A 27,468-nucleotide genomic window follows, 5' to 3' on the forward strand; every position below is an offset into this window, starting at 1 on the left:
CGACAAGTGGCGGAGCCGGGATTAGAACTCAGGTACTTCAGACTTCCAGGCCAGTGCTGTATCCACTAGACCAGGCTGTTTCTCAATGAGGAAAAGACCCACATTTGAATAGGCGGGACAGGGACAGGGTTAAATCTGATTATCATGTATTTATTTCAGCAATTGGCATAGTATTTTGGCATTTAGTATGCTCTATTTATGCCTAATAAATGCCATATTAATTAAATTGAGCAGATTCCCTAGACTGAATATACTGCTACTACTACTAATAATAATAATAATAATAAGAAGAAGAAGTTCCAATTATGTGCCAAGCACTGGAGTACATGCAAAATAATCAAGCTGGACACAATCCCTGTCCCACCTGGGACTCACAGTCTGTTACAGTAGGATGTAATTCCCATTTGAAAATGATTCTGCATTGCCTATGCATTTGTTGGGAGGGAAGGGGAGGTGTGTGTGAGTGTGTGTGTACACATTCCCACAAATTGCATCATCTTAACCCCCTAGTTTTCCCTCTACACTAAATTAGTAAATTCTTTCTAGTATCTGATTCTGGATTCTGATGTTGCTTAAGAGGGAGATTTTGGAATATTGACATCAGAAAAAATGTAATTCTTAGCTGCAAGTCAGTTCCCGGCTTACAGCCCAACAACTGCCACTTCTGTGTCACTTAAGTATTATAACCCCTGTAAGGCTCTGTACATATCATACCTACCCTATTCTTTAAGCGCTAACTCACGTACATATCCCCTTCTCCTTCTTCCTCTTATCTATCATTTATTTTATCCTCTACTATTTCCCCATCCATAATTGATTGTTATGTCTGTCTCCCCCTGTAGACTGTAAGTTCAATCAATCAATCATATTTATTGAGCGCTTACTGTGTGCAGAGCACTGTACTAAGCACTTGGGAAGTACAAGTTGGCAACATATAGAGACAGTCCCTACCCAACAGTGGGCTCACAGTCTAAAAGACTGTGGACAAGACTTGTGGACAAGGATCGTGTCCACCAATTCTATTGTATTGTACTTTCCCAAGCACTTAGTCGTACAGACTCTGCACTCAGGAAGTAGTCAAATACTATTGACTGATTGAATATTTTAGTATCTCCCTCCCCGCCTTCTCCCACTCGCTTTAGACTGGTAGGTCCCTGAGGGCTGTGATCTTGGCAACTAATTGTATTGGACCCTCTCAAGCTGTCAGTACAGTCCTCAACACACAGTAATTATTCAATAAATATTATTGTTTGGCTGACCGAGGAAACAAGCTGAACTGGTTGATGACCTTCAACCAGAATTGGTAGAAAAACATGTTCCTTGGTAAAATCGATGGTGCCAAACGAAATGTCTGAGGTTGAAATTGAATCTGCACTATGATAGGACCATCTGAAGAGTAATGTTCCATTTGGGTTTGGAAATTAGTTGTTTTTGTCTTATGCTGTTGAGTTGTGTCCGACCTATAGCGATGCTATGGACACCTCTCTCCCAGAATGCCCCGTCTCCATCTGCAATCGTTCTGGTAGTGTACCCATAGAGTTTTCTTGATGAAAATATGGAAGTGGTTTACCATTGCCTGCTGTCATGCAGTAAACCTGTGTCTCTGCCCTCGATTCTCTTCCATGCCGCTGCTGCCCAGCATAGGTGAATATTGACTTGTAGCAGATTACGTTCCACTTGTTAGCCACTGGCCAAGCTAGGAATGGAGAGGGTAGGCCTCTCCTGGACTCTCCCTCCTGAAGTCAAGACTGGTAGAATACTGGAAACTCTCCAGTTGCAACCCTGAAAGTTGTGGAAATTAGTAGTGTGCCTTTAATTTACATACGTGTGTGTTCAAGTATATATCTTCATAAAGGCAGGGCCTGAACCTGCCTCAGAGGTGGGGATTTTTATGATATTTGTTAAGCACTTACTATGTGTCAAACGCTGTGCCAAGTCCTAGGATAGGTACAAGTTAATTAGGTTGGACACAATCCCTATCCCTTATGGGGTTCACTCTCTAAGTAGTCAGTCAGTCAATCATATTTATTGAGCATTTACTGTGTGCAGAGCACTGTGTTAAGCACTTGGGAGAGTACAATAGGACAATAAACAGACACATTCATTCATTCAATTTTATTTATTGAGCACTTAGTGTGTGCAGAGCACTGTACTAAGCATTTAGCACTGTACTAAGGAGTCTCTGCCCACAACAAGCTTACAGTTTAAGTAGGAAGGAGAACAGGAGAATTGAGGCACAGAGAAGTTAAATGACTTGCCTAAAATAATAATAATAATAATAATGGCATTTGTTAAGTGCTTACTATATGCAAAGCACTGTTCTAAGCGTTGGGGTGATCAGGTTGTCCCACGTGAGGCTCACAGTCTTCATCCACATTTTACAGATGTGGTAACTGAGGCTCAGAGAAGTTAAGTGACTTGCCCGAGGTCACACAGTAGACATGTGGTGGAGCTGGGATTAGAACCCATGACTTCTGACTCCCAAACCTGTGCTCTTACCACTGAGCCACGCTAGTCAAACAGAAAGCAATTGGCAGAACTGGGATTCGAACCCTGGTCCTCTGACCTCCTGGCCTGTGCTCTTTCCATTAGGCTACACTCAGTTTGATATCAGTATGGCATAGAGCATAAGCCTGGGAATCAGAAGGTCATGAGTTCTCATCCCAGCTCTACCACTTGTCTGCTGTGTGGCCTTGGGCAAGTCACTTGACTTCTCTGTGATAACCGCATCTATAAAATGAGATCTGCCCTTTTCTCTCCATCCAAACCGCTACCCTGCTCATTCAAGCTCTCATCCTATCCCATCTGGACTACTGCATCAGCCTCCTCTCCAATCTCCCATCCTCGTGTCTCTCCCCACTTCAATCCATACTTCATGCCGCTGCCCGGATTGTCTTTGTCCAGAAACGCTCTGGGCATGTTACTCCCCTCCTCAAAAATCTCCAGTGGCTACCAATCAATCTGCGCATCAGGCAGAAACTCCTCACCCTGGGCTTCAAGGCTGTCCATCCCCTCGCCCACTCCTACCTCACCTCCCTTCTCTCCTTCTACAGCCCACCCCGCACCCTCTGCTCCTCTGCCGCTAATCTCCTCACCGTGCCTCGTTCTGGCCTGTCCCACCGTCGACCCCCGGCCCATGTCATCCCCCTGGCCTGGAATTACCTCCCTCCCAACATCCGCCAAGCTAGCTGTCTTCCTCCCTTCAAGGCCCTACTGAGAGCTCACCTCCTCCAGGAGGCCTTCCCAGACTGAGCCCCCTCCTTCCTCTCCCCCTCGCCCCCCTCTCCATTCCCCCCGTCTTACCTCCTTCCCTTCCCCACAGCACCTGTATATATGTATATATGTCTGTACATATTTATTACTCTATTTATTTATTTATTTTACTTGTACATATCTATTCTATTTATTTTATTTTGTTAATATGTTTTGTTTTGTTCTCTGTCTCCCCCTTCTAGACTGTGAGCCCACTGTTGGGTAGGGACTGTCTCTATATGTTGCCAACTTGTACTTCCCAAGTGCTTAATACAGTGCTCTGCACACAGTAAGCGCTCAATAAATATGACTGATTGATTGATTGATTAAAACTGTGAACGCTAAGTAGACAGAGACTGTGTCCAACCCAATTTGCTTATAACCACCCCAGCACTTAGTACAGTGCTTGGCGTAGTAAGCGCTTAACAAATACCACAATTAACATTATTATTATTGTTATTCTAACATTGGTCCAGCACATATATTCATTCATTCATTCATTCGATCGTATTTATTGAGTGCTTACTGTGTGCAGAGCACTGTACTAAGCGCTTGGGAAGTATATAGAGACAGTCTATATATAGAGACGGTCCCTACCCTTAGAAGGGGGAGACAGACAACAAAACAAAACATATTAACAAAATAAAATAAATAGAATAAATATGTACAAGTAAAATAAATAGAGTAATAAATACGTACAAACATATATACATATATACAGGTGCTGTGGGGAGGGGAAGGAGGTAAGGCAGGGGGGTGAGGGGGAGAGGAAGGAGGGGGCTCAGTCTGGGAAGGCCTCCTGGAGGAGGTGAAATATACTCTCCTCCTCTTCCCCCTGGCTCTGGGAGGGAAAGGGCCAAGCCTCAGGCCCCCAGCACTAAGAAGGAGAGATGAGGCTGATGACACATAATAATAATAATAATAATAATAATTGTATTTGTTAAGTGCTTACTGTGTGCCAGGCACTGTACTAAGCGCTGGGGTGGATATAAGCAAATTGGGTTGGACACAGTGCCTGTCCCACATGGGGCCCCCGCTCTCAATCCCCATTTTCCAGAGGCGGTAACTGAGGCCCAGAGAAGTGAAGTGATTTGCCCAAGGTCACCCAGCAGACAAGTGGTGGAACCGGGATTAGAACCCAGGACCTTCTGACTCCCAGTCCTGTGCTCTGTCCACTATGCCATGAATTTCTCCCCCACTTCTGGCCCAGCCCCAACCTGGGGAAGGGATTCATGAAGCTCAAATGTGTCAGAGATGGAGAATCCCTCATTCAGTGGGGATTCTTCAGTCGTGCAGATGGAAGGAGGCTCTGACTCCAGCAGCAAAGTAAGAACACTTTTGAAATGTTAATATTTATAGTTGGAAAAAAAACAGCAGAGGCACAGGACTGGAGAAAAGTTTTGATTGGGTGGCGAGCCCGGAGAAATCAGCAGAACACTTGGTTTCTGTGGCATGATTTTTGATGAACGACTGCACAACTTTTCTACTTGAGTTTGGAGCTTCTAGATTCAAATCTACAGAATTTTCTCATCAAAAATGGAAAACTTGGGAAACACAGGTTTCTTTCAAATATTAAATTAATTGGCCTCAAAGTACAATTTAAAAAGGGAAGTGTTATCCAAGCATGAAAGCCTCTCTAGGTATCCATAGCTGTACTGCAGTTTAACAACTTAATATTTTTTTCCCTTTCTCCTATGGCAACTCTGAGATTTTAATGACGGGTGCACATCTTTAAGTAGTAGTAGTGTGGCTCAGTGGAAAGAGCCCGGGCTTTGGAGTCAGAGTTCATGAGTTCAAATTCCAGCTCCGCCAATTGTCAGCTGTGTGACTTTGGGCAAGTCACGTAACTTCTCCATGCCTCAGTTATCTCATCTGTAAAATGGGGATTAAGGCTGTGAGCCCCCTGTGGGACAACCTGATCACTTGGTAACTTCCCCAGCGCTTAGAACAGTGCTTTGCACATAGTAAGCGCTTAATAAATGCCATTATTATTAGTAGTAGTAGTACAAGGAATTGTATTTATTGAGCACCTAATTGCCCTCCGCCCCCTTGCCCCATAGAGTGTAAGCTCACTGTGGGCAGGGAATGTGTCTCTTTACTGTTATATTGTACTCTCCCAAAAGTTTAGTACAGTGCTCTGCACACAGTAAATACTAAATAAATACGATTGATAGATCGATGATGATAGGGGTGACAGAAGTATTCAATGTATCATATTGCACTCTCCCAAAAGTTTAGTACAGTGCTCTGCACACAGTAAATACTAAATACCATTGATAGATCAATGAGGATGATAGGGGTGACAGACATAGAAGTATTCAATGTATCTATGTAGATTTATATATATGTATATTTTATGTCATTTATTATATTATATGCTCAAATATTATATTTATTTAAGCACACACAAGTTCCAAATGTCTATAAGCAAATACACAAGTGCAAGAGACGGTGAAGGGTTGATAAGAATCTGGCTTCTGATTAATTAGGGGAGATTTATTAGAGGAGATGCGACTTTAACCTTGCGGAAGATCAAAACTGATCTACTTCTCATTTAAATGCCAATCAGCTGTATAACAGGTTTGAGAGCAAAGGATTCAAACTACAGGTTGTCTTCCCTGCCCTCCATGCCTAGAGGGAGATGGGTCATGTGTTACTTCAGTATTGTACTTTCCCAAGTGCTTAGTACAATGCTCTGCACACAGTAAGTCCTCAATAAATACATTTGAATGAATGAATTAGTGAAAAACAGTACAATTGTATGTACCCCATTCCAACCTTTCCAGAAGGGTGAGACAAGATAACAAAATTAGGGACAATCTTGAATATAGATGTCCAATAATCCTGCTTTATCAAAAATCTCTAAAGCTCTCATAAAGCTCGTTTTTTTACCCCTCCCCAGTTCGCCTCCATCTCTCTCTCTCATCCCAGGATTATTGACCACATTTGTACTACTACTACTAATAATAATAATAATAATTTTAAAAAATGTAAGCTGTCCTTATGTTCTCTTAAACTATTTCAACCCAGAAAGACTTGCCTAAGCACTCCAGTAACAGTCAGGATGAACTTCAATGGCTTGGAATTACCCAACAACAGAACTTGTTAAAAGATTGAGTATTATTATTATTTTTTGCATTTGTAGAGTCTTTTCTCTGAACTTGTCAAACTTGTAGCTCCTTTTGTTAAAGATGATGTCTATAACCTACCTGACAGCTTATTTGATCTGAAGACATAATCCTATTGACTTGACAAGCACGAAGATTAAATAAAGTTACGACCTGTTGGTATTAATGAAAATCATGGGTGGGGAAAAACTTTGTTTCATGAAAACCTGCTGTTTAGACTTGCTTGTCTCAGTGTCATTCCAGTGCAACCTAGTCAAGAAAACAGTTGTTTTAGTGCTTTTTGGGAAATAATGTTTGACAGTACGCACTAGAGCAGAAAACAAGACGATTGCTTTCCTTAAAGTTATGTGAGCATCTTCTGGCATCATTGTAAGTTGAAAATATTAAAACACAAAATTTTGTCCTGTGCTAGTGTCAGAATCAACAGAATTGAGGGCCTGCTCCACGCAGAGCATCGAACTAAGGTTGAGGAACGTACAAAGAAAAAGATGAAGTAACCATTCCAAGGAGTTTAGAGTCTAATGAAGGAAACAGTAGGCAACATCATGGAACTTAGCAGCCCCTAACTGACAAAGCTTTGATGGTAACTTTAAAAGTCTATTTTTTTTTTTAATATTGAAGTAAAAATGGTCGATCTTTCCACGGGTCGGAACAAAGCGGAATGCTATAACCATTCAAGATAATTGTTTTTTATATAATGAAGATAATTAAAAATAATAATCGTGGTACTTATTAAGCACTTACCATGTACCGAGCACTGTACCAAGCGCTGGGGTAGATATGAGATAATCTGATCGGACACAGTCCCTGTCCCACATGGAGCTCTCACGGTCTAAGCAGGAAAACTTGTACTTCCCAAGCGCTTAATACAGTGCTCTACACACAGTAAGCGCTCAATAAATACGATTGATTGATTGATTGATTGAAAAGGACAGGTATCTGGTCCCTATTTTACCTATGAGGAAACAGAAATGGGGAAGCCAAGTGATTTACCCTACAGCAGGCAAGAGGTGGAACTAGAATTAGAACCCAGGTCCCTTACCGCCCAGGTCTGTGCTCTTTCTCATGGCCCAGGCTGCTTAGGGCAAGGACTGTGTTTTTAACTTTTATTGTATTCTCTCAAGTGACTAATACGCTGCTCTCAACATATTAGGTGCTACTATTGCAGTTTTATTGTTTAATGATTAAAAAGTCCATGTGATCTGAGTTCAGACTGAAGTAATCTTGGCCAGATATGCTTATTAAAAGTTGATCACCACTTTGGTGCTCAAAAAGTCAATATAATTTCTGCTTGAGGCCTAAGTCTACATACTCTGAGTCCTCAGTAACCTCAATGCAGATGGCACTTTTTTATTCATTCATTCATTCATTCGATCATATTTATTGAGCTCTTATTGTGTGCAGAGCACTGTACTAAGCGCTTGGGAAGTACAATTTGGCAACATATAGAGACGGTCCCTACCCAACAGTGGGCTCACAGTCTAGAAGGGGGAGACAGAGAACAAAACCAAACATATTAACAGAATAAAGTAAATAGAATAAATATGTACAAGTAAAATAAATCGAGTAATAAATACGTACAAACCTATATACATATATACAGGTGCTGTGGGAAGGGAAGGAGGTAAGGTAGGGGGGATGGAGAGGGAGAGGAGGGGGAGAGGAAGGAGGGGGCTCAGTCTGGGAAGGCCTCCTATGGTGTTTATTAAGCGCTTACCATGTGTCAGACACTATTCTAAGGCCTGGGGTACGTACAAGTTAATTAGGTCAGACACAGCCTCTGTCCCGCATGGGGCTCACAGTTTAAGTAGGAGGGAGAACAGGTGTCCCCATTTTACAGTTGAAGAAACTGAGGCACAGAGAAGTTGAGTGACTTGCCCAAGGTCACACAACAAACAGTTGGCAGAGCCGCGATTAGAACCCAAGTCCTCCTGATTCCCAGGCCCGTGCTTTATCCACTAGGCTGTACTGCTTCTATTCTAAAATATTTCACAGTATATTGTTTGTAAAATATGCCCCACAAAATCAATACAAAACCGTGGTGACATTTTCTTAGTCTTTTTTATCACTTCCAATTTAAATCTTAGATTAATAAATAATGATAATCGTGGTATTTAAGCACTTACTGTATGCCAAGCACCATACCAAGCGCTGGGGTGGATACAAGATTTTCAGATTGGTAGCAGTTTGTGTTGACAACCTTGATAATTATTTTCTCAAGTCAAACCCCTGAAGGCAAACTCTTACGTTCTTTCGGATTACATTTTCTGACCGGGCATTTCCGAATGTCCACCCACTCTTAATAGTGCTCCCAATAGTTAGTTACGGGATTAGAGTTTTGGATTTCTTTTTGTTTTGTTTTGGGTTTTTTTCATTTAACAGCTATCAGTTTTCATTGAAATAATAAACAGAAATGGAATGTCTTTTAACAGCCTGTGAAATAAGTGCTCAATAGGGCATCCTCAGAAATCTATAATCATCAAAATCTTCCCCAGCATTATGCTGGGAGAGTAAAAATGTAAATACCTGAAAAGCACCACAAAGGCGGACTGTGCATGAAGTAAAACAGTTGGTGTCAGCTGACTCTGAGGAGGCAGCCAAGGGCAGATAAGACCCTTCACATTCTCAGCAGGGGATCTGGAAACTGAGGGATGCAAGAATTGTGGAGTCCTTGGTATAAATAGTTCAACAATCTGAATGCATTCTTTCTTAACAATTGAATGAATAGGTCTTCTCACTCTGCCCTCTCTAGCTAGCTAACCGTCTGTTAGGCACAATAGCATACTCCAGTGAAGATGATCGGGGTAGAATGTAAATCTGTATATCCACAAATGGAAATATGCACTGGCCAAAATTTAATAGTTTAGAAAGAGGATTATGGCTCAATCCCCGAAATTCTGTTCAGCTGGAATACAAATATTCATTTAGAGGCTACAGATGTATTCACTCACCAAAACTTTGGGGACACTTGGAAACTTCAATTTCTTTGGCATCCTTGTATTCTCAGCCCCTTAGGTTCCATTTGTCATCCCGGTAGAATGAATAATAAAGACCAAGATTTCCAGAAGGCAATAGAGTCTATCAGGGAAAAATGGGATATTTTTGGTTTGGTTTCTCTTACTTTCTAAGTAAGGGAAGTCTGACCCCATCAGAGAAAATTTAATCTGTGATTGTAAATATTGAACCTTCAGTTGGAACCTAAATGGTAATAATGCCTTTTGAATTAGAACAATGAAATGGGGATGGAAATGCAGCTTGGCCTGGGCCGATTTAAATATTTACATGTCTGCACTCGCTGGGAAAGAATTTGGTGATCATAGATCTTCCAGGATTTCCTGTTCAGCACTTGTTTTTCAGGCCGAATCACAATACTGGATTTCCTGGGGGAAAAAGTGGGAAGGGGGTGAAAAGCGTTCTCTGCTGTGTTCTGCCATTCACATCATGATGACTGAAGGTTCTCTCTGGCTAGAGTCTATGCTTCCCGAGGGCCGGGATTAATGCCTACTAATTCTCTTGTACTCCCACCTGCTTAGTACAGTGCTTGGCTCATACTTGCTCAATATATACCATTGATGGATTAATAGATTCAGGGGCTCTGGTGCCCAAACCCATGACTCTCCCTGGCTTCAAAGCCTTACTGAAGGCACATCTCCACCAAGAGGCTTTCCCTGACTAAACCCTCCTTTCCTTTTCTCCCGCTCCCTTCTGTGTCACCCTGACTTGCTCTCTTTATTCATCCTCCCTCCCAGCCCCACAGCATTTATGTACCTGTTATTTTGTATTTTTGTTAAATTAATGTCTGTCTCCCCCTCTAGATTCTAAGCTTGTTATGGGCAGGGAATATGTCTGTTTATTGTATTGTACTCTCCCAAGAGCTTAGTACAGTGCACTGTACCCAATAAATGCTCAATAAATACAATTGACTGAGTGACTGAGGATTCATTCAATTGTATTTATTGAGCGCTTACTGTGTGCAGAGCACTGTACTAAGCACGTGCCTCCTCCGTACCAAACTCCACAAGGCCCATCTTGCAGAGGGTCCTTCACTGGGCAACTTCCCCTCCTCAATCTTCCTTTCCTGGCCTCCTTCCCCTCTTTCTCCCCTCTGCTTCTCCATCCCCTCCACCCCCGCCAACACACAGATGCCTTACCTGAGGAGGGGAGAAGTGTGCCAAATAGTCTTCACCATATCACCCTTCCCATTGGCAGAGTTATGTCTGTCTTCATTCATTCAATCATATTTATTGAGCGCTTACTGTGTGCAGAGCACTGTACTAAACGCTTTGGAAGTACAAGTCGGCAACATATAGAGACGGCCCGTACCCAACCACGGGCTCATAGTCTAGAAGGGGGAGACAGAACAAAACAAAACACGGAGACAGGTGTCAAAATCGTCAGAACAAATAGAATTATAGCTATATGCACATCATTAACAAAATAAATAGAATAGTAAATATGTACAAGTAAAATAGAGTGATAAATCTGTACACATATATGCAAATGCTGTGGGGAGGGGAAGGAGGTACGGCAGGGGGATGGGGAGCAGGAGACGAAAAAGGGAGCTCAGTCTACGGGGCGGGGGAGCGACTGTCAGCTCACTGTGGGCAGGGAATGTGTCTGTTTATTGTTATATTGTACTCTCTCAAGGGCTTAGAACATTGTTCTGCATACAGTAAGTGCTCAATAAATACAGTTGAATGAATTAAATGAAAATGCTGACTTTTTTTTTAAAAGGACTTAATGCCCTATTTTTTTAAAAAAAATGGACTAATACCCCTAATGGCATTCAATGGGATGGATCCTTGAATTTTGGGAAGGACTCACTGAAATCTAGGCACCCTCAGAGAATAACACCTGTGTTAATCATGCTGAAATAGAGACGCAGCATGGCCAAGTGGGTTGAGCTCCGGCTTGGGAGTCAGAAGGACCTGGCTTCTAATCCCAAATCTGCTACTTGTCTGCTGTGTAACCTGGGGCAAGTCGCTTCACTTCTCTGGGCCTCAGTTACCTCTTCTGTAAAATGGAGATTAAGTCTCTGAGCCCCATGTGGGACATGGACTGTGTCCATCCTGATTAGCTTGTATCGACCCCAGAGCTTAGTACAGTGCTTGGTAATAATAATAATAATAATTGTGGTATTTGTTAAGTGCTTACTGTGTGCAAAGCACTGTTCTAAGCACTGGGGCAGGTACAAGATAACTGGGTCCTGTCCCACCTAGGACTCACAATCTTAATCCCCATTTTACAGATGAGGGAACTGAGGCACAGAGAAGCGAAGTGACTTGCCCAAGGTCACACTGCAGTCCAGTGGAGGAGCCGGGATTGGAACCCAGGACCTTCTGACTCCCAGTTCCATGCTCTATCTACTAGGCAATTCTGCCTCTGGTACAAAGTAAGCATTTAACAAGTACCATAAGAAAAGAAAAAATCTTGTAGGGTCCTATTTTTTTTTTAACTATCAACATCATCAGTGTTATTTATTGAGCTCTTACTGTGTGCAAATCACTGTACTAAGCACTTGGGAGAGTATAATAATAATAATAATGGTATTTATTAAGCACTTACTATGTGCAAAGCACTGTTCTAAGCACTGGGGGGATACAAGGTAATCAGATTGTCCCACGGGGGCTCACAGTCTTCATCCCCATTTTACAGATGAGGTAACTGAGGCACAGAGAAGTTAACTGACTTGCCCAAAGTGACACAGCTGACAGTTGGCGGAGCCGGGATTTGAACCCCTGACCTCTAACTCCAAAGCCCGGGCTCTTTCCACTGAGCCACACTGCTTTGTATTGAGTGTAATACAACAGAGTTTGCAGACATGTTTCCTGCCCACAATGTGATTACAGCCTAGAGGAGGAGACAGACACTAATGTTGTCTTTTAGACTGTGAGCCCACTCTTGGGTGGGGACTGCCTCTATATGTTGCCAACTTGTACTTCCCAAGCGCTTAGTACAGTGCTCTGCACACAGTAAGCTCTCAATAAATACGATTGATTGATTGTCGAAGAAAACTTCACAGACTCTGCATTGTGTGTTTGAGCGGGTATGTCAGAGATGAGTTCATTACTACGAGCGCTTCTTCTAGCACTAGTAGGGAATGGTGATTGACGGGTAGAGTTTCCTCTACTAGTCAAGGCCAGCTCAACTTCAAGGAATACAGAATTTCTTAATATACAGTTGGTACAGACTGTAAGCTTGTTGTGGGCAGAGAATGTGTCTGTTTATTGTTCTGTTGTACTCTCCCAAGTGCTTAGTATATAGCTCTGCACACAGTAAGCACTCAATAAATATAATCGACTGTCTGACTACAGCATCCTAGCTTCATATGCAATCGATGTGCGAAGCAGCATGGCTCAATGGAAGGAGTACGGGCTTTGGAGTCAGAGGTCATGGGTTCAAATCTCAGCTCCACCAGTTGTCAGCTGTGTGACGTTGGGCAAGCTAATAATAATAATGATGGCATTTATTAAGCGCTTACTACGTGCAAAGCACTGTTCTAAGCACTGGGGAGGTTACAAGGTGATCAGATTGTCCCACGTGGGGCTCACAGTCTTAATCCCCATATTCCAGATGAGGTAACTGAGGCCCAGAGAAGTGAAGTGACTTGCCTAAAGTCGCACAGCTGACAATTGGCGGAGCCGGGATTTGAACCCATGACCTCTGACTCCAAAGCCCGTGCTCTTTTCCACTGAGCCGCGCTGCTTCTCTTAACCTAACTTCTCTGTGCCTCAGTTACCTCTTAGAGAAGCTTAGAGCTGCTTAGAGAAGCAGCGTGGCTCAGTGGAGAAGAGCACGGGTTTTGGAGTCAGAGGTCATAGGTTCAAGCCCCCATTCCGCCAATTGTCAGCTGTGTGACTTTGGGCAAGTCACTTAACTTCTCTGTGCCTCAGTTACCTCATCTGTAAAATGGGGATTGAGACTGTGAGCCCCATGTGGGACAACCTGATCACCTTGTAACCTCCCCAGTGCTTAGAACAGTGCTTTGCACATAGTAAGCGCTTAATAAATGCCAGTATTATTATTATTATTATTATTATTATCATTATATACCTCAAGACAAACAGCAGTCAATTTCTACTCGGCTGATTACTCGGCCCTGCCTGGTGCTCCTCGTTATAGAGTCCAGTGGGCAAATGCCACCGATAAGCCGACCAGAGTTCTTGATCTTGCTAAGGGAGGGGCATTTCCATCCTGTCTCAAGACCTTGGCATACCAAGCTGCCCGATAAGGCAGGTATCTGGACAGGGGAAACAAAGGAGGAGAGGCTATGTGATATGCCCACTCTGAGTAAATGGCAGCTTGGCAAGACAAAATGGAGTCTGGGTCTAAAAGGCCCATCACGTTCCATCCTTTGGGAGTCTACCACGCCTGGAGACCAGAGTTTAGTCACCAGAGTTACTCTTGTTTACTTAAACAACATGGTTAAGAGACAGTCAAGGAGGCCTGGGGACAAAACAGCTCAGAAGAAACGGTGGCTAGTGCAGGCCTAGACCACTGGTGCTCCCATGATATAAATAAATAATTTATGATCTATAATTTGTAGATCATCATCATCATCATCAATCGTATTTATTGAGCGCTTACTATGTGCAGAGCACTGTACTAAGCGCTTGGGAAGTACAAATTGGCAACATATAGAGACAGTCCCTACCCAACAGTGGGCTCACAGTCTAAAAGGGGGAGACAGAGAACAAAACCAAACATACTAACAAAATAAAATAAATAGAATAGATATGTACAAGTAAAATAAATAAATTAATTAATAGAGTAATAAATATGTACAAACATATATACATATATACAGGTGCTGTGGGGAAGGGAAGGAGGTAAGATGGGGGGGATGGAGAGGGGGACGAAGGGGAGAGGAAGGAGGGGGCTCAGTCTGGGAAGGCCTCCTGGAGGAGGTGAGCTCTCATTAGGGCCTTGAAGGGAGGAAGAGAGCTAGCTTGGCTGATGGGCAGAGGGAGGGCATTCCAGGCCCGGGGGATGACGTGGGCCGGGGGTCAATGGCGGGACAGGCGTATATGTATATAAGGGCCGTGGGGCGAATATCAAATGCCCAAAGGTCACAGATCCACGTACATAGACAGCACAGAAGGGAAAGGGACCCCAACAAAAGAGAGCTTAATCAGGGAAGGCCTCTTGGAGAAGATAATAATGATAATAATGGCATTTATTAAGCGTTTACTATGCGCAAAGCACTGTTCTAAGCACTGGGGGGATACAAGGTGATCAGGTTGTCCCACGTGGGGCTCACAGTCTTAATCCCCATTTTACAGGTGAGGTAACTGAGGCCCAGAGAAGTGAAGTGACTTGCCCAAAGTCACACACAAAGATGTGACCTTAATAATGCTTCGAAGATGGAGAGGGTGGTGGTCTGGTGTATATGAAGGGGGACAGAATTCCAGGCCAAAGGGAAGATGTGGGGAAGGGGTCGGCGTTGAGGTAGATGAGTTTGGGGTACAGTGACCAAGTTGGTGCTAGAGGAGCAAACCATGCAGGAGATCAATGAGGTAAAATAGGAGGGGACAAGCTAGCTGAGAGCTTTAAAGCCGACAGTAAGAAATTTCTGTTTGATGCTGAGGTGGATGGTCAACTGCTGGAGGTTCTTGAGGAGTGGGGAGACATGGATTGAATTTTTTTAAATCAAAATTGTATGTAATTTATGTAGGATAAACTTACATCATTTATAAATGATCTGTGCAGCGGACTGAAATATGACTGGAGTCGGGAGAGAGAGGAGGCAGGGAGGTTAGTGAGGAGGCTGATGCAGCAGTTAAGGGGGATAGAACAGTGCTTGACACATAGTAAGTGCTCAATAAATACTATCATTAGTATTATTATCAAAGTAGTAGCACTCTGGATGGAGAGGATTTTAGCAATGTTGTGAAGGTCAAGCTGACAAGATTTGGTGACATTGAATATGTGGGTGGAATAATAATAATAATAATAATAATAATAATAATAATAATAATAATGGCATTTATTAAGCGCTTACTATGTGCAAAGCACTGTTCTAAGCGCTGGGGAGGTTACAAGGTGATCAGGTTGTCCCACGGGGGGCTCACAGTCTTAATCAACATTTTACAGATGAGGTAACTGAGGCACAGAGAAGTTAAATGACTTGCCCAAAGTCACACAGCTGACAAGTGGCGGAATCAGGATTTGAACCCATGACCTTTGACTCCAAAGCCCGGGCTCTTTCCACTGAGCCATGCTGCTTCTCAAGGAGGTCTTCTCAGACTGAGCCCCCTCCTTCCTTTCCTCCTCCTCCCCCTCCCCATCCACCCCGCCTTACCTCCTTCCCCTCCCCACAGCACCTGTATATATGTTTGTACATATTTATTACTCTATTTATTTTACTTGTACATATTTACTATTCTATTTATTTCATTTTGTTAATATGTTTTGTTTTGTTGTCTGTCTCCCCCTTCTAGACTGTGAGCCCACTATTGGGTAGGGACCGTCTCTATATGTTGCCAACTTGTACTTCCCAAGTGCTTAGTACAGTGCTCTGCACACAGTAAGTGCTCAATAAATACGATTGAATGAATGAGGACAATGCCAAGGTTACTAGGATATAGGGACTGTGAGAGGCTGCATATTTTTATTTTTGTTATATCTGATATTTTGATATCACTGGGAACATGTCTCAGCATATTCCAGGCTTTCTAAATCTGATGTAATTTTTCTTTGCTCAGCTCTTTTGACATGTTTTTTGATTTGTACTTACACCCCAACACAGTTTTGGAGAAGGGACTATTTTAAAAATTGAACTCATGAAAAAGAATGCAAATAATAATAATAATAGTATTTGTTAAGTGCTTACTGTGTGCCAACTGTTGTACTAAGCACCAGGGTGGATACCAGATAATTAGGTTGGACTCCATGCCTGTCCCACATTCATTCATTCAATCATATTTATTGAGCGCTTACTGTGTGCAGAGCACTGTACTAAGCGCTTGGGAAGTACAAGTTGGCAACATATAGAGACGGTCCCTACCCAACAGCGGGCTGGGGCTCACAGTCTAAATAGCAGGGAGTAGGATTTAATTCCCATTTTACAGATTAGGAAACTGAGATACAGAGAAGTGAAGTGACTTTTCCCAAGGTCAAACAACAGACAAGTGGCAGAGTCAGAATTAGAACCCAGGTCCTCTGGCTTCTGGGCCCGTGCTCTTTCCACTAAGCCATGCTGTTTCTCAAAACCAAGGAAGAAAAAATTTTGCAAGAAGTGAACAAGTAAAATAAAGAAGTAAAATTTAGCAAAAATAACATTGTGTGTTGGGGGGTGGGGTGGGTAGGCTCAGAGGAGCGAAAGGAGGAAAGAACGATGCTTGTCCTCTCTGTCTTATGCCTTCAAGTCAAGTTTCCGACCCATAGTGACACCACAATCAATCAAATCAATCATATTTATTGAGCACTTACTGTGTGCACAGCACTGTACTAAGTGCTTGGGAGGTACAAGTTGGCAACATGTAGAGACAGTCCCTACCCAACAGTGGGCTCACAGTCTAGAAGGGGGAGACAGAGAACAAAACAAAACATATTAACAAAATAAAATAAATAAAATAGAATAGATATGTACAAGTAAAATAAATAAATAAATACATATTATTAACAGTATTATGAACAGGACAGTGAACTTTCCCCAGGAACTTTAGGAAGCCAAGCGCCATGGGTACATATGTCTTCAGAGGAGTTGTCTGTGAATTACTGCACCTCTTTCACCTTCAGCAGAGCGTCAACATTTGACCTTTACCTGACTCTGAGCTTTGCAGTAATTTTGAGTTTCAAAACGAAACATAAATTTCAAGTTTCTAGTTCTCTGCAGTGTCAAATAAAATCACTAGTTTCACAGTCTTCCTAAGCGCTCAATAAATACGATTGAATAAATGATCAGGATTATTAGCCATTCACTGGCGTGTCATCTTTAAGATACAGAGCCCCAAGTGGGACAGGAACTGTGCCCGACCTGCTTATCTTGTATCTAATCCTCTCTATGGGATGATTCCCAGTCATAGAGGAGCGGTGTGGCCTGATGGATAGAGCCCAGACCTGGGAATCAAAAGACCCAGGTTTGAATCCCAGATCTGCCAGTTGCCTGCTGTGTAACCTTGGGCAGATCACTTAACTTCTCTGTGCATCAGTTTCCTCACCTGTAAAATGGGGTTTTCAAACCTGTTCTCCTTCCTACTTAGACTGTGAGGCCCATGTGGACAAGGACTGAGTCCAACCTGACTATCTTATACATACTCCAGCATTTAGAACAGTGCTTGTCAAATGTAATAATAATAATAATAATAATAATAATAATCTACCGCTCTAGTCCTAGCCTCCTACCTAACCTCGTCGATATCAATCAAGCAGTCACATTTATTGAGCACTTACCATGTGCAGAGCACTGTACTAAGCACTTGGGAGAGGACGATAAAACAAAATAACAAACATTCCCTGCCCACGATGATATCCTTCTTCAAAACAACCCTCCGGCTTCACTCCTTTAACACTAACACTCACAGAACATCTCCGTCAACTGAATCACTGCCAACTCCTTCCCTGCAGTTTTATATTTTGTCATTCATTCATTCATTCAATTGCATTTATTCAGTGCTTAATGTAGTACAGTGCTCTGCACACAGTAAACTCTTGATAAATACAATTGAATCACTGGGCAGAGCACTGTTCTAAGTGCTTGGGAGAGTACAATATAACAACAAACACATTCCCTGCCCACCTCCTTTCAGGAAATCTCTAATTGGATGTCCCACTGACACCGCAGACTTAACATGTCCAAAACGGAATGCCTCATCTTCAAACCCAAACCCTGTCCTCCCCTGACTTTTCCCTCGCTGTAGACAACATAACCATCCTTCCTGTATCACAAATTCACAATCTTGGCATTATCTTTGACTCATCTCTCTCCTTCAACCCACACATTCAATCGGTCTCCAAATCCTGTCAGCTCTTTCTTCACAGCATTGCTAAAATCCTCCTTTTCCTCCATTAGTTGTCCATCCAACTCTGCATTAAACAGAAACTCCTTTCCATCACCTTTAAGGCGTTCAGTCAGCTCGCCCCCTCCTACCTAACCTAGTCGATATCAATCAATCAAGCAATCGCATTTATTGAGCACTTACCATGTGCAGAGCACTGTACTAAGCACTTGGGAGAGTACGCTATAACAAAATAACAAACATTCCCTGCCCACGATGATATCCTTCTTCAAAACAACCCTCCGGCTTCACTCCTTTAACACTAACTTACTCACAGAACATCACCGTCAACTGAATCACTGCCAACCCCTTGTCCAGGAAGCAGCGTGGCTCAGTGGGAAGAGCACGGGCTTTGGAGTCAGAGATCATGGGTTCAAATCCTGGCTCTGCCAATTGTCAGCTGTGCGACTTTGGGCAAGTCACTTAACTTCTCTGGGCCTCAGTTACCTCATCTGTAAAATGTGGATAAGACTGTGAGCCCCCAGTGGGACAACCTGATCACCTTGTAACCTCCCCAGTGCTTAGAACAGTGCCTTGCACATAGTAAGCACTTAATAAATGCCATCATCATCATAATTATTATTATTACTTCTGGCCTGGAATTTCCTTCCCTTTCATATATGACCGACCGCCATTCTCCCCACCTTCGAAGCCTTATTAAAATCACATCTCCTCCAGAAGGCCTTCCCCAACTAAGCCCTCATTTCCCCGTATCCCTCTGCCTTCTGTGTTGCCTATGCACTTGAGTCTGAACCCTTTAAGCACCTGATAGTCATGTCACCCTCAGGCCCACAGCATTTATGAACATCCCTGTTATTTATCCTAATGTCTGTCTCCCCCTCTAGCTTCCTGTGGGCAGGGAACATTTCTATCAACTCTGTTGTCTTGAATTTTCCCAAGCACTTAGTACAGTGCCCTGCCCACAGTCAGTGAGCCCACTTTTTAGACTGTGAGCCCACTGTTGGGTAGGGACTGTCTCTATATGTTGCCAACTTGTACTTCCCAAGTGCTTAGTACAGTGCTCTGCACACAGTAAGCGCTCAATAAATACGATTGATGATGATGATGATAAATACCACTGATCTATTGTTCGATTGGTCTACCCAAGTCCTTTGTACAGTCCTGGCCACGTAGTAAAGTGCTTAATACCATAATTGGTGTTTTTGCAAATCTTTTGTGTGGCTCAGTGGAAAGAGCACTGGCTTTGAAGCCAGAGGTCATGGGTTCAAATCCCAGCTCCACCAATTGTCAGCTGTTTGACTTTGGGCAAGTCACTTAACTTCTCTGTGCCTCAGTTACCTCATCTGTAAAATGGGGAAGACTGTGAGCCCCTTGTGGGACAGCCTGATAATAATAATAATAATGATGGCATTTATTAAGCACTTACTATGTGCAAAGCACTGTTCTAAGTGCTGGGGGGATACAAGGTGATCAGGTTGTCCCACCGGGGGCTCACAGTCTTAATCCCCATTTTACAGATGCGGTAACTGAGGCATAGAGAAGTTAAGTGACTTGCCCAATGTCACACAGCTTGTAACCTCCCCAGTGCTTAGAACAGTGTTTTGCACATAGTAAGTGCTTTATAAATGCTATCACTATCATCATCATCATTATTATTATTATTGTTATTATTATTATCCCCATGGAGCTATGAGCCGGGGGAGATGAGACTAACATTAAGCCATCTAAATAAAAATCCTGTATGTATACTTTTTGATTCTATTTATTTTCTCATTTTGGCAGGACGTGGTCTGCGGAGCTCTGATCACCGGGCTGTTAATTGCCGTCACCTACCCTGCGTGGAACCTGATTGATCACTTTCATTCAGCCAATCTGCTCTTCCCAATATTTGTCCTGGTCGTGCCTTTCTTCTTATGCTATAACTACCCGGCATCTGAATCCTACAGCCCGACCAGAGCAGACACAACTACCATTCTGGCGGCGGGAGCTGGAGGGACTCTAGGCTTATGGATAAATCACTTTTTCAAGCTGGCGTCGGAGCCCACCCAGCACGTTCTCCGGACAATCCCGCCCATCACCGGGGACCTGCTCCTCTTGGGACTGACCAGATTCACGGTGGGGATCGTGACGGTTCTTCTGGTTCGTCAGCTTGTCCGCAGCCTCTCGCTGCAAGTCCTCTACTCGTGGTTCCGGGTGGCGACCGGGAACAAAGAAGCCAGGAGGAGACTGGAAATCGAGGTGCCCTACAAGTTTGTGACGTACACTTCGGTCGGCCTTTGCGCGACGACGTTCGTTCCGATACTCCATCGGCTCCTGGGATTACTTTGAAAAAGACACGCTTTAAAGGCAGCTCAGGAGAGACGGGGATGAAATTGGTCAGAGATGGAAAAAAGCTTGAAAATAAAAACCCTTCTATGACTTGTGCCCTTTCCCTTTTGGTATCTAAGATTTGTGTCATTAAGGAGTTAAGGGAGAGAAGCAGCGTGGCGTAGTGGATAGCACACGGGCCTGGGAGTGAGAAGGAGCTGGGATCTAATCCTGCCACTGCCACCTGTCTGCTGTGTCAACTTGGGCAAGTCACTTCACTTCTCTGGGCCTCGGTGACCTCCTCTGGAAAATGGGGATTGAAACTGTGAGCCCCAAGTGGGACAGCGACTCTATCCAACCCGATTTGCTTGTATCCACCCCAGTGCCTAGTACAGTGCCTGGCACATAGTAATTGCTCAGTAAATACTGTTATTATTATTATCATTATATGAACTTGTAGAGTTCATAGCTCCCTTAGTGGTCTCTGTCCTGGAAAAGGAACTCGAATGTGGGTTGAATTAAAATTAAAGTTGCTTCCTGAGGCTACTTCCCCCAGAACTGCTCTTCTAGGGAAAAGTATTTAGAATTAACTTTAACTTTGCCTAAAAATCATGGAAAAACACATCCCTTACCTCTCTGGATTTACTACAACCCAGTGAATGCAGGTTTTCCTCCTTGGGTTCAGGTTATCCTCCTTAATAATAATAAAAAATAATTCTAATAATAATTGTGGTATCTGTTAAGCACTTACGATGTGCCAGGCACTGTACTAAGCACTGGGATAGATACAAGCTAATCAGGCCCTGTCCCACGTGGGGCTTGCAGGCCCATTTTTACAGATGGGGAAACTGAAGCACAGAGAAGTGAAGTGACGTTCCTAAAGTCATCCAGCAGACAAGTGATGGAGCCAGGATAGAACCCAGGTCTTTCTGACTCCCGGGCCTGTGCTCTGTTTACTGGCCACACTGCTTATCTTTGTTCTCTTTGAGTGCAGGTTGTTCTCCTCGGGTGATGAATTATTTGGGTCCAAATGCAACCGGACCCAATCATCTCTTCCTCCTTCAACGGGCTCCTTGACATCATGGAACAAGGTGACTTTACATTCCTTTCACCCCCACCGTGGGAAATTGTGATCGTGATCGTGATTTCACTGTGAAACGTGATCTAATTTTGACTGCACTGGCACCGTCCTCTCCCGGTTCTCCTGCTATCCCTCTGGCCTCTCATTCTCAGTCTCTTTTGCGAGCTCTTCTTCTCCCTCCCACCCTCAGTAACTATGGGGGCCCTCAAGGCTCAGTTCTGGGTCCCCTTTTATTCTCCATGTACACCAACTCCCTTGGGGAACTCACAAGTTTCGGAAAAATGGCCTTTTGACTAGAGGTATGCTATCTATTTTAGCAGGGGCTAGAAAAAAACATCACCCTTCTTTCAGCCACTAACCTGAGGATGGCCAGATGAGCGATGATTGCCTCTACCGATCGGTGGGTTTTTCCTTCTGCCCCCGTCACCATGCTAGCACTTAAGGTAGGACTCAAAGTGTTGCCACTACAAGAATGAGGCCTGGGGACAGGGTAGAAGTGTGTAAACACTTCTTGAACAGACTCTCATCCTTTGAATCACCCTTCAAAACTTGGTGTTCTTCCTGGCCAACACCCTGAAGGTAAGACGTTCAGTCCTTTGGGCCTTTGGAGAGACGGGGAAAGGCCGAAATGGTTCGTTGTATGAGTCGCCACTCACTGAAAATTTAGGACTAAGCCTGACCTGTTCACGTGCATGTGTTGATGTTCATGGTATTTGTTAAGCGCTTACTATGTGCCAAGCACTGTTCTAAGCGCTGGAGTAGATACAAGGTCATCAGGTCGTCCCACGTGGGGTTCATAATTATAATCCCCATTTCACAGATGAGGTGACTGAGGCACAGAGAAGTTAAATGGCTTGCCCAAGGTCACACAGCAGGCAAGTGTCGGAGCCTGGATTAGAACCCATGTGTTTTTGAGGACATCTATTTCTGGTTCAATCAGTTGTATTTATTGAGTGCTTACTGTGTGCAGAGCACCACATTAAGCACTTGGAAGAGTACGATTCTACAATAAACAGATATATTCATTCAATCGTATTTATTCACCACTTACTGTGTGCAGAGCACTGTATTAAGTGCTTGGAAAGTACAATTCGGCAACAAACAGAGACACTCCTTTCCCAACAACGAGCTCACATATTCCCTGCCCACAACCAGATTACAGTCTAGAAGGGGCTAGTGCTGCCCTCACTCTGGGAATGTGATTAGTGGGTTGAGTTCTCAGATGTAGCAGGTGAAGATCCAAAGAGCTAGTGATGCCCTTGATGTCTGGCATCCATTGACCTCCTTGCCAGATCGCAATTAGCAAAATAGCATCTTGCCCGCTATTCCATCTTAATCCTCCTCGAATATTCAGCTGCCTTTGACACTGTGGACCACCTCCTTCTCCTGGAAACGTGATCTAATTTTTACTGCACTGACACTGTCCTCTCCCGGTTCTCCTCCTATCCCTCTGGCCTCTCATTCTCAATTTCTTTTGCAGGCTCCTCCTCTCCCTTCCACCCTCTGTAACTGTGGGGGCCCTCAAGGCTCAGTTCTGAGTCCCTTTTTATTCTCCATGTACACCTAATCCCTTGGCGAACTCGCAGCTTCAGCTACTATCTCTATACCTGTGATTCCCAAATCTACCTCTCCGGCTCTGCCTTCTCTCCTTCTCTGAGGTCTAACATTTCCTCCTGCCTTAGGGCAATTTTACCTGGATGTCCCACTGATGCCTCAAACTTAACACGTCTAAAGCAGAACTTCCTATCTTCCCAACCAAACCCTGTCCTCTACTTGACTTTCCCATCGCTGTAGACAGAATCACCATCGTCCCTGCCTCACACACCTGTAACCTTGGCCTTATCTTCCACTCATCTCTCTCATTCAACCCACATATTCAATCAGCCACCAAATCCCGTCAGTCAATCAATCAATGGGATGATGATGATGAGGGCATTTATTAAGCACTTACTATGTGCAAAGCACTGTTCTAAGTGCTGGGGAGGTTACAAGGTGATCAGGTTGTCCCATGAGGGGCTCACAGACTTAATCCCCATTTTACCGATGAGGGAACTGAGGCACAGAGAAGTTAAGTGACTTGCCCAAAGTCACATAGCTGACAATTGGTGGAGCCAAGGTTTGAACCCATGACCTCTGACTCCAAAGCCCGGGCTCTTTCCACTGAGCCACGCTGCTTCTCTCAGCTTACTGTATCCGAGTGCTTACTGTGTGCAGAGCACATCTCTAGAATCCATCTGTTCCTTGCCATCTAAACTATAATGCTAATCCAAGAATTTATATCCCACGTCGATTATCGCATCAACCTTCCCGATCTCCCTGTTACCTGTCTCTCACCCCTTCAGTCCATAGTTCACTCTGCTGTTCAGATCATCGTTCTAAAAAAAGGTTCCATCCATGTCTCCCCACTTCTCAGAAAAGCTCCTGTGGTTGTCTATCATCATCATCATCAATCGTATTTATTGAGCGCTTACTGTGTGCAGAGCACTGTACTAAGCGCTTGGGAAGTACAAATTGGCAACATATAGAGACAGTCCCTACCCAACAGTGGGCTCACAGTCTATCCATCTCTTCATCGAACCGAACTCCTTAACGTCGGCTTTTAGTCACTCAGTCAACTCACCACCCTACCTCACCTTGTTGGTCTTGGCGTAGTAGTTAGAGCCTGGGTCTGAGAGTCAGAAGGTCATGGGTTCTAATCTCGCCTCCACCACTTGTCTGCTGCATGACCTTGGGCAAGTCACTTCACTGCTGTGGGCCGCGGTTATCTCATCTGCAAAATGAGGATTGAGAATGTGAGCCCCATTCATTCATTCATTCAATCGTATTTATTGAGCGCTTACTGTGTGCAGAGCACTGTACTAAGCGCTTGGGAAGTACAAGTCGGCAACATATAGAGACAGTCCCTACCCAACAGCGGGCTCACAGTCTAGAAGGGGGAGACAGACAACAAAACATATTAACAAAATAAAATAAATAGAATAAATATGTACAAGTAAAATAGAGTAATACATATGTACAAACATATACATATATATAGGTGCTGTGGGGAGAGGAAGGAGGTAAGGTGGGGGGATGGGGAGGGGGAGGAGGGGGAGAGGAAGAAGGGGGCTCAGTCTGGGAAGGCCTCCCGGAGGAGGTGAGCTCTCAGTAGGGCTTTGAAGGGAGGAAGAGAGCTAGCTTGGCGGATGTGTGGAGGGAGGGCATTCCAGGCCAGGGGGAGGACGTGGGCCGGGGGTCGATTGTGGGACAGGCGAGAACGAGGCACGGTGAGGAGGTTAGCGGAGGCAGAGGAGCGGAGGGTGCAGGCTGGGCTGGAGAAGGAAAGAAGAGAGGTGAGGTAGGAGGTAGGAGGGGGCAAGGTGATGGAGAGCCCCAGGTGGGACAGGGGATGTGTCCAACTTGATTTCCTTGTATCCACTCCAGCACTTAGTTCGGTGCCCAGCACATAGTAAGCACTTAACAAATGATCATGATTATTGTTCTTATTGTACTGTAGGCCAGGCATGGAAAGGAGTTGTTACCATCTTTCAAAGTAGGCCTGCTTCTCCTCCAGGGTCTGATGCTTTTGGGCTGCTGGAACGGAATGTGCCAGTGAGTCCCGGGAAAAGGGGTGCTGAAGTCCCCACAGGGGGCTGGGTGTCTGCACCGGGCCACTCACCAGGCACTTCGAATTCGCTACTCATATGGGACAAATGGGCCATAGAGCAGGTTTATGGAGAACTGGATCAGTTTGGGAAAATCTCTTCCACTATTGTTCTTTTCATGGTATCTGTTAAGCGCTTACTATGTGTGGAAACACCGTTCTAGGGCTGGGGTAGGTAAGTGCTGCATCATTTACACTTATCTACACTTATGGAGAAGCTGCGTGGCCTAGTAGATAGGGCCTTGGAGTCAGAAGGGCAAAGCCTTCTTCCCCTCTGCCTTCAAACATGTCCACGTCTCCCCCATCCTAAAAAAACCCTCCCTTGACCCACAGCCCACTCCAGTCATCGCCCCATCTCCCTCCTATGCTTCCTTTCCAAACTCCTGGAGCAAGTCGTCTAAATTCGCTGCCTTGAATTCCTCTCCTCCAACTCTCTCCTGGACCCCCTCCAATCTGGCTTCTGACCCCTCCACTCCACTGAAACTGCCCTCTCAAAGGTCACCATTCAGTCATTCATTCATTCAATCATATTTTTGAGTGCTTGCTGTGTGCAGAGCACTGTACTAAGTGCTTGGGAAGTACAAGTTGGCAACATATAGAGACGGTCCCTACCCAACAGCAGGCTCACAGTCTAGAAGGGGGAGACAGACAACAAAACAAAACATGTGGTCAGGTGTCAAGTCATCAGAGTAAATAGAAGTAAAGCTAGATGCACATCATTGACAAAATAAATAGAATAGTAAATATGTACAAGTAAAATAAATAGAGTAATATACCTGTACAAACATATGTACAGGTGCTGTGGGGAGAGGAAGGAGGCAGGGCGGGGGAGATGGGGAGGGGGAGAGGAAAAAGGGGGCTCAATCTGGGAAGGCCTACTGGAGGAGGTAAGCTCTCAGTAGGAGAGATTCATTCATTCATTCATTCAATTCAGTTGTGTTTATTGAGTGCTTATTGTGTACAGAGCACTGTACTAAGCCCTTGGGAGAGAATGATGCTGCAATAAACAGATACACTCCCTGCCCACAGCAAGCTTACGGTCTAGAAGGGGAGACAGACATTAATAAATGTAAATAAATTATAGATCTGGACATAAGTGCTCCATTCTTCCTCCCAGTTGGACCTGCTCTTTGGCGTGGCTGGTGTGCCCTTGGGACAGCTGTGCTTCCACCTCTTTCCCAACCCTTCCTTTGATTCCATTTGGGATAGAATCAAAAGTCTGACCGGTTTATCAAGATTTTACTTCTCGTTTTTCCCTCTGTCACAAGGCCCGCCACTCCATCAGTCAATAGTAATAATAATAATTAAGGTATTTTTTTAACACTTACGATACGCCAAGCCCTGTACTCTGGGGTAGGCACAAGATAATCAGGTCCCACATGAGGTGCCCAATTTCGGAGGGAAAACAGGTACTGAATCTCCATTTTGCAGATGAGTGCTCTTTCCATTGCTTCCCAATCAGCAGTTTGTTTTGTTTTTATGGTCTTTTTCAAGTGTTTACTATATGTCAGGTTCATTACTAAGCACTGGAGTGGATACAAGCTAACCTGGTTGGACACAGTCCCTGTCCCACATGGGGCTCACAGTGTTCATCCCCATTCTACAGATGAGGAAACTGAGGCCCAGAGAAGTGAAATGACTTGACAAAGGTCACACAGCAGACAAGCGGCAGAGCTGAGATTAGAGCCCAGGTCCTTCTGACCTTTGGGCCCAGGATATAATATAAAACAATTACTGTGGCATTTGTTAAGCACCGACTATGTGTCAAGCACTGTACTAAGTCCTGGAGTTGATACAAGATTATCAGGGTCCCACATGGGGCTCACAGTCTAAGGAGTAGGGAGAACACATTGAATCCCATTTTGCAGATGAGGAAACTGAGGCACAGAGCAGTTAAGTGACTTTCTCAAGGTCCTACAGCAGGTATGCGGTGGAGCCAGGATTAGACCCCACGTTCTCTGACCCCCAGGACTACGCTCTTTCCACTTATGAGCACGTACTGTCGGTGCAGAGCACTGTTCTAAGCAATAGGAAGAGTAAAATTAGAAGTAAAAGACACAGATCCTGCCCTTGAGAAACGTACAGGCTATAACCCAA

The 27,468-nt window shown here is 44.2% G+C and overlaps 1 protein-coding gene across 1 annotated transcript in view; it reads left to right on the plus strand.

Annotated features, from left to right (window-relative positions):
• The window catches only part of SGPP2 (sphingosine-1-phosphate phosphatase 2), a 102,596-nt gene extending 81,849 nt beyond the window's left edge, over positions 1 to 20,747 (plus strand). The window contains exon 4 of the mRNA XM_038749129.1: positions 20,123 to 20,747. Within this exon, the coding sequence (XP_038605057.1) occupies positions 20,123 to 20,668 (546 nt within the window). The 3' untranslated portion in view covers positions 20,669 to 20,747. The remainder of the gene's footprint in view (positions 1 to 20,122) is intronic.
• Positions 20,748 to 27,468: the final 6,721 nt, after the last annotated feature.

Source organism: Tachyglossus aculeatus, chromosome 1 (genome assembly GCF_015852505.1).
Source record: "Tachyglossus aculeatus isolate mTacAcu1 chromosome 1, mTacAcu1.pri, whole genome shotgun sequence".
NCBI classification, from domain to species: domain Eukaryota; kingdom Metazoa; phylum Chordata; class Mammalia; order Monotremata; family Tachyglossidae; genus Tachyglossus; species Tachyglossus aculeatus.